General features: G+C 35.2%; 1 protein-coding gene across 1 annotated transcript in view; it reads left to right on the forward strand.

Annotated features, from left to right (window-relative positions):
* The window catches only part of LOC149791101 (uncharacterized), a 128,940-nt gene that overhangs the window by 87,651 nt on the left and 18,970 nt on the right, over window positions 1-22,319 (forward strand). The window contains exons 12-13 of the mRNA XM_089973281.1: window positions 4,608-4,774; window positions 9,200-9,321. Coding sequence (XP_089829407.1) covers window positions 4,608-4,774; window positions 9,200-9,321 — 289 coding nt within the window. The remainder of the gene's footprint in view (window positions 1-4,607; window positions 4,775-9,199; window positions 9,322-22,319) is intronic.

Here is a 22,319-nt window from a genome sequence, read left to right on the forward strand (position 1 = left end):
TTGTGTGCATTTTCTGACATGTAATGTTTGAATGATTTAAAAAGTGCCCCACAACTTATGACTGAAAAAAAAAATGACATGTCCCAGAACATACAGTGCACAACAAATTACTTTAAATATTAATTTATGGTGTCACAACAATGTCTCAATATATATGGTAAATACGGTATACATTTGTCAAGAAATGAACAATATGAAGTGTTTGCCATGACAAATAAAAGAATTCATTGCAGCATATGACCTGTTTCTCAGAATCTAGCATTATTTGTGCATGATTTAGATTTTTGACGTAGTTTTAACAAATATTGTCATATCACTAGGATGTCTGCAGTGTGGCAGTTTATACAGATGTCTAACACTGCAGCATCATGTCGTAGACATTTAGCATCAAGCCCTATCCAGTCATATTATCCTGAATCCAGGCTGACTTTTCCTAACACTTACCTCTTAATAGACCACTTTGATGACCTAGTGGTTAGAGCATCCGCCTCTTATGCGGGAGGTCTTTGGTTCGATCCCTGGTCGAGTCATACCATAGACATACAAAAATCGTATTAACCGCTACTGCACTTGGTGCTCAGCATTAATAGGTTAGTGTTAGAACTGGTTGGCCTGGTGTCAGGATAATGTGATTGGGTGGCACATGATGCTACATGTCTGCGGCATGATGCCCCAGTGCTAGACATCACTATAAACTGTCACACTGCAGACATTGTAGTGATATGACTGAAAAATTGTTAAAGCTACATTAAAAATCCAAATCACACACACACTAACCTCTTAACGATGCGCACCAAGCGAGACAGCTGCTTGTACCATTTGTATAAGTCTTTTGTATGAGTCGGCTGGGGTTTGAACCCTCAGCCTCCCACATCTGAGGTGGACACTCTAACCACATAGGCCATTAGAATGGCAATTTTAGCATTAAAAATTGACAAAGTTTTAAATCCTGTTCAAAACAGTAATTACTTAAAAGATTCTGACTGCTCTCTAAGCAAAAGTTAATACAAACTCAATTATTTTTAAATAAGATTTTTATTTTTATCAATTTCAGTTTCCAGGTTCTCTTTTTTAATATTTTTCGTGCAAATTATATATTTTGCAGCATGTCCCAGAATGCGTCTACATAAGTTAGATTTATAATAATCTGTCATTCACTTCTGTATTCAGTGTCGTTTTGCGTGTTGTTTTAAGTCTTGATTGTGCACTTTTCCTATTGAACCATTACAAAATGTAATTGAATTTTCTTGTTATAAAGTGCCCAGTTACAGTTGTTTCTTTGTCATATTCTACCAGTGTTAACTCTTGTTCTGTGTCCTGTTGTAGTGCCTGTTCTAATGTAACTGTGCGTCACTTGTGGTTTTCGACAAGTGAGAGGGTTTTTCTTTTTCATATGTAATTCTTTATGAAGCCATCTAGTTCTACATGCTGATTCTCACCTTGCATTATCATTCGATCATAGTCGTGTATGGCTTAAAGGCCTCATGCGACTTGTTAATTCCAGCACTGCTGTTGTTTTAATTGGTTGCATGGGAGGGAAAAAGAGCCTCCACCTATCCGCGTTTATACATTCATATGTTTAGCTCCTTCAGCGAGCTAACCCCACTCGGTATGCACATCATGCTCATTTGGGGATTAAAAACAATAATTAAATATAGGTTTCTCATATGAGAAAGGGTCAACCACTTGATGACACCCATTTCAGCATGGTTAAATGTACGGATCTTGTGCTTTTCTATATGTGTATCTCACACAGCAGGAATATGTCATGTCCAGGCAAGGCAAATGAGGGAAAGGACCAGCCAGAGAACCCAAATGCATCCTGGAACTTTCATTTATTTTATCTTATTCAAGTTTGAACTTTGCATACAAAATGTATATCAATTTCCTAAACTTAAAACCAGTCTGTGAGTAATGTTACCTATTTTAATTTGGTGTCACGCTATATTTTGCAGTATTTGGTTTTAATTTAGATCTTACCATCGAATAGATAAAATATGTTCTTTGAGGCCAAAATGACAACCCCATACATGCAGGCAACCTTAATCTGTCCACAGCTGGCTACTGTAGTCAGTTTCTTTACTTGTCTTTGGGAAGGCTGATCTACTCTAGACACCTTTATGCTGCAATCCCAGGAAAAAGACTTGTAAACTGTTTTCCCTTCCTAGAGTTCCCAGGTGGTGGCAGTCTCTTCTTTGCTGAATGGCTACCTAGCCAGCATGGTCTGGTGGGTTTCCCCAATGGACTGCTGATATTTTTCCCCAGCCTGCAGCACACCATCTGTTTCAGTTCACAGGTCCAGGTAGTACTGGCATGCCAGCTGGTTTCCCTTCCCTAGAGTTCCCTGGTGGCTGCCTCTTCTTTGCAGAATGACTGCCTCCCAAGTATGGTCTTATGGGTTTGCTCACTGGACTGTAATACCCGGCCTCCTACACTTGATAATTGTTGACTGCTTTGTCAATATTCTCAACTGTTGCTATAACATCTCGTTGGAAATACTCAGCTTCAGTGGGGGTTTGGCTATAATATGACACACTGATACATTTATGCAGCTATGCCCCACACGGCCTTGTATCAAGTAGTTTGCCATTAGCTGCACGTGGCAGCATGGGCACCCCACAGTTCACAGGCACTACGATTTTGATGGCTCAATGTCTGGTCATTGACTGGGAATGTCCTTGTATTATGGTTGTCCCTAGATTATAAATTATATTTCCTGACCCCAGGAAAGGCATTCCCTGAAGACCCTTCTTTAGTATCAGTCACATGGGTTGTGTAGGCATTAAAACAGACTATTTCAGTAATGGTTGTCATTTTTTAGAATTTGATTCTACATACCTTTAAGTGGCAAGTGTTCACTTCATTTGGATTTGTATGCATCCATATTCCTTTGCAAGGCCATTATTTAAATGCCCCGAGAGGTGCATACGGCAAAATCAGTGTTAAAGTATGTAGACATTTTTTGACAAAATGAACCTAACGGTGTGATCCAGTACAATCAGATTGAAAGTCACGCATTGTGATGTCACTATGAAAGCTACGCATATTGAAAAACAAATTTGTACTACCCTCGATTGTGACAATTCCACTCAACATGCTTTTATTTTGACCCAACTTAGTACAAGGCCACTATTTTAAAAGTCCATAGTGATAGATAATTTTCATCTGGAAGTTTTGTTGATGACAGTTAAGGTGTAGAGCATTCAATAATCGGGATTGAATAGATGTTGGTTAAAGAAAGTTAGTGGTAAATTTTAAGAACAATTTATTTTTAATTTAATATGAGTAAATGTGCATACATTACCCTATAAGACTTGTACTATAGACTAATGCTGAAGTGTCATATGGTCTGATTGTGTTAACTGCAGGCATGTATCCAACTCCATCATTCAAATTCAAATACACAAAACCTAAATATAATAACCAAATTATATCTGTATATCCTCTCTCCACTCACATTCCTTAGTAAGATTTAATGTATATAAAAATTTCAAACAATTATATAATAAGCGGGATATTGCTTGTGAAACATTTCATTATGAGCTAATTAATTCCAAATTACACTGTAGATACTTAACTCTATTTCAAGCACTTTGCATCTACTTAAAGAGTTCAACATTTTGCAACAAATCTAAATGTTTGGCTATTGAAAAGAAAACTTGCTATCAGTGATATATCATAAGTCTATGAGCACTGTGATCATTCCCGGCCAACAATGAATTTCTTTGTTTCAATTGCTTGAAAGCCTGAATTGTTGAATTTAACATCTAAATTTACATTAATGATGTAGACTTGTTAATTTGTACCTTCAGTGCACCTGATATTTGGCAGAGCAGCATCAAATACACTTAATGGATGTGTTTATTTGTGAACAATCATTTGAAAAGTTTGCTTATATAGTTGCTTAGTTGTAGAAATATATATATTTCAATTTCAATTTGCATTGAAGTGGATGAGAGTATATATATATATATATATATATATATATATATATATATATATATATATATATAATTATATATATATATATAGTTATAACTCTATGGTCATAAACTAGGTAATAGAAAAGAGCAAAAACCAACAAGTTTTGTATAATTCAATAAATAATTTATTTTCCTAGTATACAAAGTGAAGATTTAAAAGAACTTAACAGTATTGTGAATTAAAATTCAAAATAGTCCTGAACGTTCTATCACAAGTCCAAATGTATGTGTTGATGTGCCAGTATTCTTGAACATGCTTATGTGCCAGTTGCATTGGCTGTGGCAATGTGTATTTTGATGTATCACAATAATACAGTCCAAAAACTGGGCTTGTCTGAATTCAATAACTTTCATTCCAGATTAATGTGCCTGTCGAAGAATACTATTGATGAGCACTTTGTATTTCCAGTGAATAATTATTTGAAATAATAATTGCACTCAAATGGAAAACTGAACACAACAATAAGGCTGGCTCTGCTTCAAGATGTTAAGGCTAGAACGAGTGATTTTAAGATAACGAATATTATGTCTCTGTACTTGACCAAGGTTGCAATTACCATTTACTGGAAATGCTCTGTCACTGAATGAAATTGTTTTGTTTATTGTTTGTTGTTTTTCTTCTAGCACAAATGAACAACTCAGGAAATCAATTGTGCTTGAACCACAATGGTTGATCAAGGCTATGAAGTCCCTCATGACTGCTGAGGTGTTTATCCTGAGAAAACATCCCCAAGCTGCAGAATATTGGCACAAGTTTAAAGAAGAGGGAAAGCTGACACAAGAACTGTTAGGTTTGTAGACATAGTGTGTTATTATTGTCACAGTTCTCACGTTAGAGTCCTTCTGCATTAGGGCTATTCGTTTCTTTAAATTTTTATAATAATTACATACACATTGATATTGTGTAGCTTATGCTTTTTCATGCCAAGAAAACACTGTATTCAGTGTGACTACATCCTCCTACTGACTAGAGATCAGTCAGCATGACACAAACCACTTATGCACCTGGCTTGAGACTTATGAAAAGTGGCTTGGGACTTATGAAGAGTTGTCATATTTTTCAACGATGTCTTGCTGTATGGACGTTATGTTTGATCACCAGAAAAATATCTGCCTTTAGCCAGCATTTACTGCCTAAGCAGTCGCCAATCTAGTTGTTTTGAATGATTAAATATTCAGTAATTAATAATTCTGTGCCAGAAATGGTTTCTCCTTTTAACCACTGCAATTCATTAAGAGACATTTAGTTATGTATCCCACCTTTTTGGGGTTTGGTTACATCATTTAAGTCCTTAAAAGTGTAAATAAATAACAGCAATAACTTGCCTAATATTAAGTGGCAATGAGAAACTAGCGTTTTTTTTTCTGTTAAATTACAATTGACATCCTGAGTAAAAAATGATGTTATTCTTGGTGTTTCCTTCAAGATTTATAGGTGACTGCATTTGTATGGGAAAATATGAACTATTCATGAATGTGCATGAACTGAAAATGGTCAGTTTATGAAATTATGAATTCATGAACTGTTCATGAACTAACACTTCACCAACTGTTCTTGAACAGTTCATGAAATATTGATGAACTGTCTTCATGAACAGTTCATAAAAGTTCACAAATTGGGTCATCATTCATGAACAAGTGCATGAACATATTCATAAACTATGATGAACGAAGTTTCTCTTGAATGATTCATGACTTCGTGAACAGTTCCTATAAAAAAAATTGATTATCTGACAAACTCATAAATACCTATTTCATCTTGAATCATATAATAACCTTAGATGTGGGGTTTTTAAAACCGTATAGAATGCAACATATTATCTTGAAAGCAGTATTTAATTTCAGATAAGTTTCTAATATGCACCAAAGAATATGTAAACTGACAAGTGATATTCTTTTTTTTATTCTTAGCAAAACTATTTTTAAGTTTTGTAATTTTTCTTTGAACATTTTTCAAGATATCTTGGGGCAGTTGTGTTCAATCAACTGTTGAAGCATATTTCATCGTCAGTGGGGCTGTCTTTCCACTGGGGTTTCTCCTGACTTGACCAATCATTTTTCCAGAGACTGACCTGTCAGATAACTCTTTTGTGAAGATGTTCAGGGCCTATAATTTAATCAAATCCTGCCCATTGTCAATATTGAATGTTTTCATCTGCAACTTAAGCTGTTCCATCCGATTACTGTTTGGATCTTTAACATTGCTGCAGCAGGCACTATTTAATGTCTTTTCCATCTTGGCCATAGGACCCTCCAGTTTGCAAATTTGCCTCCTTACAAACTTCATCCTCTAATAATTTTACTTTTCTGCTGTCTGATCTGAAAGAAAGATAAAGTTAGTTAATTACAGATAACCTCTGAACAACATTGTCTTCAGCTTTTAGCACATTATTTTTGTACCCACTTTATTTCCTGCAATAATTATTGTCCAGCTCAAATTTATTTTATCCCTTACTGAGCATTTATATTATTGGAGAATTTTGTCACTAGTTGCATTTTAACTGAAAGCTAACTAGCCATATAAATAGTCACAGAAGTCGGAAGTTTTAATCAATAAAATATGACATCCTTACACTAAATAACTTTATCTGTGTGTGTGTGTATATATATATATATATATATATATATATATATATGTATATGTACATATATACTGTAGATAATGGTTATTTCGTGCTTTCAATTTTTGTGTGCTATTTTCTGTTGATACAATGTCAGACTTGTGTGGTACAGGCCCTAGGCATGTCACTAATGCATCCACTCGACTTCCACATGTTGCGTATAGCTGCTTCAGGTTTCATCATGCTGTTATTTGCACCTGTATTATGTGCAATTAAAGACATTAACTATCTTAGTTTTTTTGTTTTAAATTGCCAAATTACATCAGATCATAGAAATAGTGATGTCAGTACTGCTTCTGGTATCAAGATCAAAGGAGGGGGGTATGATAATGTTTAGTGATCTTTAAACAAATCAAAGAGCTAGTTTAAATTAGGCCTGAACAAAATTAGGTCTGAACAAAAACCTCTCCCATTTAAATCATTTTCTTTTTTGAGGAACCGTTCAAGATGGAGATCACTTCCTCAATCCAGAATGCACGTCTTCCATCAGATTGGTCAGCCTGCACTGACCTACAGGATGCCTATTTGTACATCCCAATATTTCCTTTACACTGCAAATACTGCTGGTTTTGCCTTGACTATGAATATTTTCGAATCAGTATGTTGTTTGGAATCTGTTCCGTACCCAGAGTCTTCACCTGTGTTATGGGAGTAGTAGAGGTATACTCCTGACTAGTGGGAACACTGATTATCCAGCATTTCGACATTTGGCTGATCCACAATATTCAGGTTCATTTCCTTCATCAGTATCTTATCCATTGTTCGTTCAAAGAAACTTGATTGGGTCTTCCGCCCTACCTTGAGAAGTTGGACCTTCTACACCAGGACTTTGTCTACTTCTTGATGAACCAGAACATAGTCCAGATTCCATTAAATTGGATAGGTTGAATTTTAGCAGTGTTAGTGGTGTTGTGAACAAAAACATCCTTATCTGCTTACCTTTACTTATTCCTATTGGGATCCATGATGCAGACTTGGTTCCCCTAGGACATCCATATGTGTGAGATGCTCCACAATTCCTCCTTCTCACAAGGTGGAAACCACACATATATTCTCTATCAACCCTGATCACTTGTAGGACCAATTTTCCATCACCATTTGGTCTAGTGTATGAATTGGGACAGATTCCTGACTTGGGTCCAAATGTGTGCACCTGAGGCTCACTCCTAATGGTTTGCAATGCATCATTTTCTGGTTTTGGGTGCTCATTTAGAACCAGAGGACACATTTTCCAGTGTCTTTAGACTCTGGTTGAATTGTCCCTTTAAATCAACAAGATAGGAATTAAAGCAGTATCTCTATTGTTTCAAGGGTGCATTAACAGAGTAAAACATTGATTTTTCATGGTCCATTGTAGCCTCTCCAACATCAAGGAGGCACACTGCTCCTTCACTTTGTTTGAAGGTTTGGAACATCCCCTGCTTGGCCACCTTGGAGAACATCACCATCCAATTCTGCCACATTCAGGGAAAGAAGAACATATTAGTGAATGGCCTTTACATAAATGGCAGATCCATCTCTTCATCAACCGGTAACAGAGTCTCATTTCACACAGTGGGGAAGACCATTTGCTGACCTGCTTGTGACCAGGCTCAACATTTGGCTTTAAGTGGGACCTTCTTTCAGAACCTCACACTCAAGAGTGTTTGTACTTGCTCTGATGTTTGTGAGAAGACGCAGCCAGATTCATGCCTTGTCTGTTGACACAGAATGTCTCCAGTTTAAGAAAAATTACAACATTCTTTTCTTAATCAGCAGGGGTTATGGGGAAATTCAGTAACCTTCCTTAGCTCTACTATTAATATAGAGATCCCAGTTTCAGTCGAATCTATGTATGGAAAGATCAAGACTGCTATGCCCAGTGAGAGCCCTCAACTTCGATATTAAGGCAACTAAGGGAAAAAGGGAAAGTAGGACAAGATTTTTTTTAGACATTTTTGATGCCACTGTCCCATAGTTGATTGTAACCACAAGTGAAAGAGTGTGTCATTACATTGCAAATTGTGACCACTCCTTCATGAAACTAAAAGCCCCATGGGGTTTGAACTATTGTTACCTCATGGGCCTACTTTAGTCCCACTTTCTTGGCAGACATGATGAAAGCAGCATTTTGGAGTTGCCTCATTAATTTCTCCTCCTTTTGCATTCACTCACGAGCTTAACAAAGCACATACATTTTTTCTTTGGGACTTATTGTTGCAAAAATGTGTGGCCCAGAGAGAAACAAATATTCTGTGATGAAAAACAGGGATCTCTCCCTCAATAGTGAGTACATTCCATTGTCTCTGTTGTTGATCAATTATATTGAAAGCGTCAGCCTACCCGCCTAGGTGACAGATACAATTACAAATTAACGTTGGGTAAGTAGTTACTGATATTAAAATTTATCCTTTTTTGGTGGTGGGGGGAACTGTGTTTATTTCTGTAATACTTCCCTGTCACTATTGTTTAATTCCCTCCCCCTTCCCTGCTCTAATGTCCTCAGACTTTCCAGTCATTACAATTTGGCCATAAGAAGGTTTTGTTTGACATTTTTGATGAATAAAATATTGGACAAACTATTTCAAAATATGAATGGCAGTTTGTTTTTTGCAGATGTCATTTGGAGTAAGGAGCATGACGCAGACCTATATGACAACAAGAAGCTCATTCTACTGTTAATGGAACATTTGAACATCATTGCCAGACCCAGGATGTTCACTGAGGATGGAGTTAAGGTTAAGAGTCATTTTTCAGCTATTTTTATTCTTTATTAGAACTATATGTTTCAAAATTGCAAGCAATGTTCGATTCTGATTGTCTGGAGAAATTGGCAGAAATACTAACTCTATTCATAATCTAAAATCCATCATCATCCATTCAGCCAAATTTTATATTGATGTTGTCAAGTCTGTGTTGGAGGCTGATGACAAGAAAGTGTAGTAAGTATCATTTGGGAGGAAAAATATTTAAGTGGATGATCTCAGATGTTTCATGAATGAAAAATGCAGCTTCTTGTCCTCTATTGCAGTGGTACAGAAGACTTTCATATCTTAATGATGCATATTGTGTGCTTTTATTTCTCTGTCAAATGCATAGCCTGTAAAAAATTTTTTTAGGGAGAACTTTCTCTGCTACCTCCAAATCCAGTCCCAGAAAGGTGAAAAACATGTTCTTTATATATATATATATATATATATATATATATATATATATATATATATATATATATATATCTAACAAAGGGACAGAACTCTTACAGGTTAACTCTCATTTCTACATACAAGGTGGCCACCATTCCTGGATTTTCCAATTTTTACTTTCATTGTCATTCTCTAATGATGTTATCAATATGATCCGTTTAATCTTGCACTTAAATTTCAAGTAATCGATCAGTTATTTTTAGTGGTATAGTAAGTTGTTGTGTTTTATATGGTGCTTACAATATTTATGTGAATTCCAGTGAATATGTTTGCAATTATCAAACCATTTGTTATTGTCACACATAATTTGATTTGGTAACGTTCAGTTTTACCAAAATAATTCTCAGATGCTATTGTTACTAATTGTAAGAAGTGTAAACAATTTAAGGTCACTGAGGCTTGACATGATTTGTGTCTAAGTATACAATTGCTCATTGGCGCTTTGGTATGAACATACTTTGTTCACCATTTTGAAAAAGCAAATTATAGGCCACAAAAACGAACCGGCTCCAATAACATCATATCAAGACTTTTAACCAACACCTTGCACCTGAATCATTGATAATTCTTGTGGAGGGGAGCTGGATGTCGCGATACCCTCTTTACCCTCATACAGATGCAGAAACAGCACCAGGTCATACTGTATCCATGATGACAGTAGAATGGTTGATTAGTCCCATGGGTGATGAAGAACCCACCACCACCACCACCATGAAGGTACAGAGTAACACAAGAATATAATATAACCATGAAACCAATTAAATCATTGATTATCTCCCACCAACCCACGGAAATGTAGAAACAATGTTAGAATATATTGCATCTGTGAATATAGTGGATAGCACAGGCAATTCCAGTTGAGCCTTTGAATTGAATATGATCAATCTGATTAAAACATGCATTGTTATAAACACATTGATGAGTATAAAGGATGTTTATATATTGTACTCCCACTGAAGATAGGCCTTGGACCCTGCCAGTTATTCATGACGGCTTGCAAACAAATCCGACCACTTACTTGAGGCATGAGGACTTGCATTCATTTACCCATCCTTGCATGACATTATTAAGAAAGCATGTTGGATGTGAAGTTTTTAAACAGTACAGTACAGATGGACAGTCAATTCAAACATGATATTGCTCCAGCCAGCTGGACCAAAAAGCATATATCACCATTATGACTGCTGACCAATTTTGTCCATGTAGTAGGAATGAGCTGTTTACGATTGCAGCGGTCATGAATGTGTTATCTCAGATTGGCAAGCCATCTGTCCATACCAACTGCATAGCCAGCTAGCCATACTGGCAATACATCACCAGTGGGCCAAATTGCAAGGCATATACCATCTTGGTGTGCTATTCCAGCTGCTGACCAAGATATCCAGCTGTACAAATGAGCTATGTACATTTACAGCAGTGATGAGTCTTTTATGACTGACTGATGAGCCAGATGACCATTCTACCAATTCATAGCAAACCAACATTATTTATGAAGCCATCCTACTGAACTAAACTGGTCTTGCCGGACTTGCATTCCTTAATTCGATCATTAGTGATGACATACAGTGGAAAAAATAGGGTGGCATGCTTGTGATACTTCACCATCATTTCATGTTGCTAAAAGAGATGAAACATAAATGCCAGAACATGTTGATCTGATAGTGGAATGGAAGTTAGTTCATGACATTAAGAGATGAAATATATTAGATTTTTGTCACCATTGGAATGCTATCCTCCACCTTCAATCAGTTTTTAACTACAAGGGCAATAGCTTTGGTACATGTGGATGATGGTGATGTCAGCTCATCATTCAAAATCTTGTCACAATTGTTAATTATTGGAGCATTTTCAATCCCATTAAATCAAGAGCTTCTTTATGTTAAGCAAGGTGGAACTATGTCACCCACTGATAAAAAGTCACATTCACATATATTTCCTCCACATTTACCTTGTTTAGATGTTGATAAAATGTATAGACAGGTCTTTAATGCTATGTCAACGTTGTGTCAACTTCCTCCATACCTGACTTTGTGCATCAAATGACTTTTTCTGTATACTTCTTCCCTTTCAGTTCTACACTTCTGTGCAGTCATCAAGCAGAGTAGGTGAGAAAGTCAACGGCACAAGAGGTGCCCTTTAACTTTAAGTGCAGTCTCCTATCCTTGCACTACCCTGCTAGGGAATTGACAAGTTAAGTGACGATTGTTGCCAGAGAATTTGTTTTGTTGATTCTCACCACACTCTCAGGTGACTGGATGAAGCACCAGATCACTCCCTTTTTGTTAGAAATGGACGAATCATTCTTTCAAAATGATTGCTGATTCCAAACCATGTCCATTGGCCCCTTGATTTGATTATCCAAAAGCCTCCACTTTCATCTTCTTACCTTCATGAAGGATCTCTTTAGCAACTCAGTGAAGGGGAATGTTTTTTTTTTTACACAAGACAATATAGTTAGTCTGTTTGTAAAGAGTGCTGTAGGTAGCATTACAGCATCACAAACAAGACTCCTTCAGAACATTTCTGGTTATAAAGTCAAATGTCAGCTGCGATGTGCGATAGAGATGCATTGAGAACATACCAGTCTTGATGGACACATATTTCCAGATTTCTATTCATATGGCACAAACCAAAGTCATTGGGTCTTCACAAAGTGTTGAAAATATCCATCAGAGACGGTGACACTTCTGTATGACACAACACAAATGTATTTGGTAAGTTTGGATTTTCGTTCATGACATGAGCAACATTACTTCCCTACGTGTGTGGTGGATAATCAATGTAGAGAAGTCAGACCTTGACCCTTTGGAGTATTTTGGTCCTTCCTTTTATGGAACCATAAACATGTATCAACTTGGCTTTGTCCTCCCTGATGCATCAAATGAACCTTTCGAGCATTGAAGAAAGCATGAACCAAAATGTTGATGTTGGATGTTGAATAGGACATTAGACCAAGCCATGCCACTTCAGGACATTTTCCAGAGAGACTGCATTGTTCCTGGATGACACTATCAACAGGGGACGCCGCTAGAGGGCACTGGCAATTAAGATTAACGTTTTCTCAAAATGTCAACCTCATTACACCCGGTACTTTCTCCGCTTTAATATGTAAAAAGCCAACATTATTACATCCGAATGTATTCATGGTTGAAAGGTCAAATGATTATATTTAGCGTATATGACACTGGGCCATTTCTACAACTTATTCAGCGGAAAAAAACGAAAAACGAATTTTTCAAAACACTGAAAAACTAAATAAACGAACATATACGCTCACCTACACCTATTTTTTAAAATACTTTGGAGTCCTTTTTACAAGAATAATGGTAAAATGTGTGCGAATATTTGCGGAAAACCAACGAATTACGTCTTTTTCAAAGGTCACCCATGGCAGCATGAACGGTAACTCTTCCCGGCACATGGATACATACAAAATGTAAACAATGACAACAATACAACATAATCTGGGTTCAAAAAGGCATGAAAACTTGATTGCATGAAAAGGCAGACGTTTATAGCAAGGAATCGGATTATACAGTCGTACTGTTATTCATTATACCAAACTTATTACAAAATATTTGTACAACTTTTGTTGTGTGATATATTTTCGAGATTAGAGACTCGACGGGAGTATCACTCACCAACTCAGTGATACTAGACGTATTGATAATATGTATGTGATTGTGATCACTGAGATATTATCAATGTCAGGTCATCTGTTTTACGTACGATTCTTATCTAGAGACACTTGTATTAAAATTAAAATGTTCATGTTTAGTATGGATGGAAAAGAGGTCCAAGTTCAATTGTTTTTCAGAATTTTGAAGAATGAAAACAAATTCATTTAAAATTATCATGCCAGTTTTTGTGAATATCAGTATGAATATTGTCATCATAAGCCAAGGAATAGAGAATCGATCTGTAGTATTTCTCCATTTAAACAAATACATAATCATAAACTCAGAGCCAGTTTCTTCTCTATCCCTGATACCACAGTTGTCTTTACTTCATGAACTATGTAATATTGCTCAAAACAATTGTCAGAATTATTATGAAAATATTGCAAAGTTAGGACATCCCAAATTTAATGTTGCACCATCCTAAGCTGACACTATAGAAATCCTGACTTTCTGTATTGAAAACTTAGAGAAAACATTTTGTCATTGATTTTATTTTATAGATATGAAAACTGACCAAATATATCTTATGATAACTAAATTCTAAAATAGCAATTGTTATTTACTAAATTGTGGTTTCAGATAAATGTATATATGTACAAGAACACTGTAATGAATATGCACTGTTGGTTTTAAGAGTAACATACAATTTCAACTTGGTATGACTCATGATTATGCTATTTCATGCAAACATGTTAGGGGGCGTGTGATAAAAAGGCACAGAAAGTCTTCAGAAGTACCCGGAACATTGAAAAAGTGAATTTATTATTGAAGCTGGATGTTCACAACACATTTATATATAACCATATGTAAAAAATATGCAACTTTCAGCATGAAGTAACATGAGGTCAAGAATTTTCAAAAAATGAACAAAGACAAATATTAAAAATGGTGGATGGTACATGTGTTTGAATGCTTCGTGTAAATTTATTTTAAAAGATATCATAAAGATGGGCTCATTTCTGAAATCTGTATGCTCAAATTAAACAGAAAATATTCCATGTTAAAAGCAACATATAATTTCAACTTGTGTATGACTCAAAAATATAGTATTTCATGCAAAAATGTTGGGGGGGGTATAAAAAGGCAAGGGGGTACCTGAATTACCTGGAACATATAAAAAGTCAATTTATTCTTAAAGCTGAATGTTCACAAAACATTTCTGTGTAAAATATATGTAAGAAATATGCAAAATTTCAGCTTGAAATAACATGAGGTCAAGAATTTTCAAAAATTGCCAAAGACCAATATTAAAAATGGTGGATGGTACATGTGTTTGAATGCTTCCTTTGAATTTATTTGAAAAGATATCATAAAGATGGGCTCATTTTTTAAATCTGCACACTCAAATTATGCAGAAAACATTCCATTTTAAAAACAACATATAATTTCAACTTATGTATGACTCAAAAATATAGTATTTCATGCAAAAAAGTTTGGGGGTGGGTTGATAAAAAGGCACGGGGGGCTTATGAATTAACTGAAACAGAAAAAGTCAATTTATTCTTAAAGCTGAATGTTAACAAAACATGTCTATATAAAATATATATAAGAATATGCAAATTTCAGCTTGAAATAACATGAGGTCAAGAATTTTCAAAAATTGTCAAAGACCAATATTAAAAATGGTGGACAGTACATGTAGTTTTGAATGCTTCCTGCGAATTTTTTTGAAATGACATCATAAATATGAGTTCATTTTTGAAATCTGCACACTCAAATTATGCAGAAAACATTCCATTTTTATATATTCTGTAATTATGAAAAAGTCATCCCCTGTTGCTAATGGCACTACAAAACCATTGGGTAAGTATGGTTTTTGTTTCACATCATGAGCAACATTGCTCCTCTTAATTGCAGATCAGAGTGGATACTAAAAGTAGAGAAGTTGGAGTTTATCCCTTCTCAGCATTTTGTCCATCTAGATATGGAACTCTTCGCACATATTAACTTGCTTTATTTCTCCCAAAATACATCAAAGGTATAACTCGTGCTCTGGAGAAAGCATCAGACAAGACATTGTTAACATGAGGAAGTTTGTTATGGCTCCTTAACTTACTCAGTATAGTTGTGGACCTGTTAATATGCAAGTTTACTACTGGATCTGTGATGGCCAGTGGCATGTGGATTCCTGTAAAGAAGGCTTTTCATACCAATCACTTGGAACTGAAAGCCATTCTCAGTGCCTTCACATATTGGTAAAACATAGAAAATGCTGGACAACTTGCTTGCTGTGACATTCCTCAGTGGGCATCCTTGCACATTTGAGGGACGTCCTGATTGAATAGGAGTTTGGAGCATCAACCCTGGAGAGGATCAAACCTCTTGAAGATCCTTCACTTTGGGGACAGTGGGAAATTGTGTTGTCGATGACTGATGTCATGTCAGAGAAAGCAGACCACTGTCAGTAACCATTGCCCAATGACAAACTTCTTTCTCCTTTTCTTTGAAGACAAAATGTTAGCCCCTATCACAATCAAGAAATACTGTTTCATGATTTCAGACACATTCAGACTTCATGGAAGATATGCTTTTGCCCAAAAGGTTTAATCTCCAATTTGCAGTTCAATTCTGATATCCAGACCACACTCACACACATTATTGGCAGTGGAATCTTGTTTTGTCCTGTTCAAAGTCATCTAAGCTAGGCTCACCAGCCCCCTACCACCACACTGAAGCAGCTACCATGCATGACTTGCAATTTATGATAATGTTAATTTAAATATGCAGAGTATCTGAGCTACATTTGATATCTGTAGATCTGAACTACTTGCAGCTCCATTCTGAAGATTTAGTCATTACAATGACACAGCCAGATTCCTTTCTAAGAAAAGCTTGCTGTCACTAATTGACGAACAATAACCATTTAATCCCTATCCTTGATCAGTCTGTTAAGAGACGTAAAGATGCAGGACACTTTATGTAACCACATATGTTATCAGAAATGCACAGACAGTATTTGCATCCATTGTAAAAGACAATTCTTATCGCTTTAAGCAAGAATACAGGACATTACACAACAATTGCTGCCAGCTTGGCTAAAGATATTAAATCATTGTAATCTGAACTCTCTCTCTAAGTCAGGTACACTAACAGTAATTTCAGCTATTAGCCTGACCTTGAATGTCATTTCTTGAATCGGGACATAGCAACCGACTGTCATGGCCAGTTTGCCTTTTCTACATTACCGAGCTAAGGAGATAAATGAATCTTGATTGGTTAGGGGTAGTATCACAAACAGTAATTTTTTCTCATTCATGAAATGCAGCCTTTGAATGAGACGTGAATTTTCCACTCTTGCTGGTTTCACCTGGGAAACCTTTGATGCTGAGACAATAACCAACTGTGGAATCCCACAGGGATCTCCTGTGGATTTGTATAAAACTTTCTCTTGTGCTGAACTAACAAAAGAAGTTCATCCTTGTAGTGGAGCAATCATGCTCCTACAGTGTGAGGTAGGATGCTCAGCATTTCTTCCTCTTCTCATCTGTTCTCCTAATGTAATGCGATCAGATAATGTATTTGATGGACAAAGCAGTTTTTATGTGTAAATTATGTTTTTCAGATGATACTCACCTGATGATAATTACAAATTACCTCTCCCACCTTCCCTGTAATGCTGACATCATGGATTAGTTGTTTCCCATTGTCTGTGTAATATAAAGACAGAAAGATGCTTTTCATCTTTCATGGAGGGATGGATTCAGAGGTGGCAGAGATTATTATCCATAATGTGACCTTGTGCGTATTGTTAGAGAAACACAATTAACTAAAAATATTTTTTCTCACTTTATTGTTTATGGTCAACACAATTAAGGCATGAACGACTACAGATTACCTGTCTCTCTCATGCTTACCTATCAGTATAACACGAGGCTAAATGAAATGGGTTCACTTTCTGTTGATTATTATCATTGGATTTCTTGATTTTAAGTATAGCCCATGAAAGTTAAAGTGTACTATTAAGGAATATTAGGTTTGCTAAAATCTGCACTGCTTTTCTACCTCGTACAAAAAGTTTTTTTGGTCATAATGGCACAATGTATGTGCGTATCATTAAGTCCAGGCAGTACTTCTTTCTCTACATCCATTTAACAGGGGAAAATGGGATGCAGGCTATAATTGTGCATACGTCGTATAATTGCCTTGTTTTTCTGGTAAGACTGGCAAATCAAGTTTGTATCCCATTCCATATGTATGCAGAGAGTTAACTTTTATAAGGATGAAACTGATATGCTGTGATGCTCATTTTATATATCACTAATTTGGATATATTTGCCCATTTGCATTCAGAAGTACCTTTGTGGCAACTGCATTATAGAACGAAAATGGTGTTATTTTCAGGTGACAGTTGTGAGCAATTATTCTATATGTAGGCTTCTAAAATTTGCATTAAAAAGTCTGGTATTTATATTTAGCCAGTCTGTTACACTCATTTTCCTAAATACTCTTTAATTTTCCACCACATAGACTGGGTCCATAAGTAACATAATGTTTGGTTCTACAATCAGATTTTACATTTATGACAATTTTTGGACAACCCAAAGAATTTTCAAACCTTCTGTAAAAACAATTATATTGTATGTACGATTTAAGCATATCTAGTGGTTTGTTCCCATTTTGGAACCTGTTGAAATAAAAATATATAACATTTTCTGAAGAAAAAAAACATTTCTCACTCAAAATTCATGAAACATAAAAAAATTTTTTTTTTATTGTGGATGTGTACTGTATATCCTAAGCTAAATTAATCGTAACACATTGCAACAGGTCTTTCATGTGGATATGGGTGGGCAAACTGTGATTGTTGAAGATGATTTCAAGTTGATAGCAGTTATTCAAAATATTTTTTTTTTGGAAGAAATTGCACCATGCCATCATATATGGGTAGCATTTTTTTCTATTTTTCTTTAAATCTGCATATCTGGTAAATTGCAATACAAAAGATATTGGTGTTGAGTGAGTGACATAGGTGATATAAATATTTAAACTTGCTTCTACTACTCATCAGTCTTCAGTTTTTATGTGTGAGAAAGAAAGTAGTGCATTTTGGAGTTATCAAGTTCTTGAAGTCTTGTGTTAAAAATGTTAACGATTATGAGACGAAGAAGTCGTTTTGATTTATTACCAAGTATGTTAATGTACCTAAGGCATAATAAAAACACTAAGTTGAGAACATTCCTGAAAAATAGGCCAAAAAGTAAATAAATTATCAATTGATTATTAAACCACGTAAAGAAGATCCTGCATTAATCATTACAGATTGATCATCTAACCTCATTGGGATGCTATGTTTAGCTTTCCTGGCGCATGGTCATCATTGATAAAATAGGGGAATTTGCAATATTCTGGACAGAAATTAGGGATAAAACTGTACCTTTAACAGGCACATCGTAATAACAATGCCGTTACCTAGCATTTTGTTCCAGTATATACAGACCCTTAATGTAGTCAAAATGATTCTTATGAAATCTGAACATAATGGTTTAACTTAGCAACAATAATGTCATTATCCTGATTATTGCTTATGTTATTGTTGTCATCATACCTTCCTCACCACAAGCAACTACCAGCTCTATGACCATCTCTATCATCATTATAATCTTAGTCATCATAATCATCATTTGCCTTATCTCATGGTTCTCCCTTTACTTGGAAATGGGGGAAAACAGTCAAGAGAATTAACAAGATTTTACATGGCTGGAAAAAAACACCTTGAAAAGTCTACATATTGAACAAAGTTGGAAAAAGACCCAAATTTTCAGCCACCACTTTATCAGGCCTCCTTCTGGAAGTTATAGAGCTATAACTGAATAGACAATGATTTGCATTTAATGTTTTCTTCTGGACATTTTAAAGCCAGCATAACTCTTCAGCAAGCTGATATACAGTTCCTGTGTTTATCGTTTAGGTGTTTCACCTGATCCTATTTGTGAATCAAGTCCAAAAGCTCGGAGATTGGATTGGTCAAGGAGACTCATTACCACTTAGATTGCGCCATACCTGTATCACTTTATGTAGAAGTTGTGAAGACCGATCTAGCATCACAGCATATTAACACAGCTCAGTGTGTAATAATTGTGAGTGAGGGAAATATAATAAAGCTTTTCCCACAGTCCCCTTTTTGATGTTTAAAGTTAATGAAAGTGAATTGTGATACATCTTTACTTATTACTTGGTAGTTCACACTGGGAACACACTGTCAGTTGATCCTTCAGGTCCAGCAACTCTTTCTTGCAGTAAATTTTACTCCCAGGCCCTGCAAAATATTTCAGAAAGGATTTGAATAATGAAACTTGGTAGACCCCACCATTAGAGTTAGGAATATTTATCATAAAGTGAGTATTATGGTTTATATCTCTCTTTTCCTCATCACTCATAATTTTTGTTTGCAATGTATTTCTCAATGACCCTTTATTGTAGTAAAAAAATAAAATTATATAGATTTGTGTAGAATAAAAAAATAGTTATATGATTTTGTTCTTGTTTTAGCAGTAGTAGATGTTGCTGTTGTTATGATCTTTACATTAAAAGCAGTTTCCTTAATATAAAACAAATGTATTAGTTTATTCACTTTACATAATGTAAAATACAAATGTACATAGGATGCATCAGGATAGCTTTTTTTTGTCACTTGCCAGTCATACTTGAATATAATCATATGTAACCATTGGTTTCACTTTAAAATTCTGTTTTATTTTATAAGAGAGGAATCTTTCAGCTAAGCAGACATAAGCCAACAAGCTAGAATACTGAACTCAATTAAAAACCACATTACCTTTAAAATGAAGAGAAAGCTTGAAGTACAATTTCATAGAAAGCTTGATTGGGTTCATCAGAAGTAAAGTAGTAAAAAGTGTCATTTAGCATTTCAAGCAAGACCATGTGACATTCACGAAGCATATCTTTGCAACAAATCTTTCACTATAGGTTGAATTTAAGTAATTCTAAGCACAAATTGCATGTATCTATCAATACCAATATATATTGTCAACTATCAAAGCAGATCATCAAGAAGTAGTTACTAATAAGGAAGGAACACATATTCATTGCTGTGAAAATTTAGGAGCTGTCTGCTACATTTCAGCTTTTGTACAATGCACATATGTTGGAAAATCCAGATTCTTGCAGGATCTATGGTATATGATGATTAGGGTAAAATGGTTGCCTTAGAGTCTGTCATTTCACCTAAACAAGCCATAGAGGAGAAGTTCACTTTGTATTGTGTTGATTTCACGACATTGTCACCCCCTCCTTTTTTGTGGATATAACGCATTAATAGTCGGTGTAAAGTACTGACCTTCAAAGAGGAAGGTGGAAATATGAAAAACAAGTTTTATGATATGTGATCAATTTTAGTGCCAATTCGATGACCATTAATACCGAAAATAGCATTGCTCTTTACAGAATTCCTGCCTAAAGTTCATAATACGTTCCATGAGTAAAATTGAAATCATTGTAGCCCAATCTAAAGCAGATTGTGACTGAGTGAATGAATCCACGCAGTTCCATTGCTAACACGGATAATCATTGTGTCCAGTATTTGATCATGCAGACTTTCTTGTATGGAAATAGATGCCTATATTCAACTATGACTGCTTTCCAGGTTGCCATCTTTTTGTGAAGTAATATAAGAAACGTTACTATTTTTTTAAAACTTCAAATAGTATTTCATCGACATTTTAATAAAACAAATAGTTTCATGTAACTGTTTTGCACTTTGTGCACTGCATTTTCCAATTTATGGCAACTCTGGCTATACAGAGGCAATTTCTCATACATATTGGAGTCCAGTTTTGACCATGGCTTATAATGAAGAAATGTGCTTAAAAGCAATGCCAGACTAAATGGAAAGAGGTAAGATTCTAATGAGCAAGATTTGCTAACATTTAATTGGGGTTTTATTCTGTGCTACCAGGTGGGCCTAATTAATATCCCAGAATAATCCTGGTAATTAGAAATCTATCAACTACTGGGGCAATTTCAATACTGAATTTGATGTTTTGGGTGTCCTTGGCAATGACTGCATTAAATAGTTTTATGTCCTAAGGGCATAAACTACATAACAAGAAAAGGCAAAACCCAGCAAGCTTTCTATAGGTCAATATATAAATGTATTTACTAAAATACAAAGACAAATAAAGTGAAAGAATTAAAAATATATTTCAGTATAGTATGAATTTCTGGAAATTCATAAATGTACTATCAGTTTCACATTAATGCATAAACGCTCCAAAAGTATTCTGAGTGAATGGTTCTAATATGTTTATGTGCTAGCACTACAGAAAAAACATTGCTTTAATATCCAAATTGTTTTACTTTAAAAAGTAAATACAATGAAAGTTGAATGTAAAAAAATGTCCTTCTGTGTTTCACTGTACACCAACAAAATTAATAAGTATCCTTGTCCTAATGTTTCCCAGTATTAATGTAAGATACTATTTGTTTAGAATAAATTGTTTCAGCTCTGCACTTTTATCGAGCAATAAATGCTTAAATCTAGAATTTGCTTATGACTTTTAGAAGACTGGTACACCTTTGAATAAGAATGCAGTACTTTAATTCCATTATATAGTCATTTAATGCACATCAAATAAACAAATCTTCAATACTTGAAAAGATTCCCAAACATTAAATTATTTTATATTTCAGAATACCTTAACAGTCAATACTTGATTTTTAAAAAAATAATTTATCCACTCACCAGCTAGGACAGTCATGACATATCTAAAGCACAAATGTACTTCCTAGAAGAAGTGTTGTTTTCCTGACCTCCATTAAACTAATTCATGGTTTATTTAGATGTTGACTTGAGCTTGCAATTTGACCTGATCAGTGAATAAACATAGTACAGTA

This window comes from Sinohyriopsis cumingii, chromosome 10, assembly GCF_028554795.1.
Source record: "Sinohyriopsis cumingii isolate HCF-2022 chromosome 10, ASM2855479v2, whole genome shotgun sequence".
NCBI lineage: Eukaryota > Metazoa > Mollusca > Bivalvia > Unionida > Unionidae > Sinohyriopsis > Sinohyriopsis cumingii.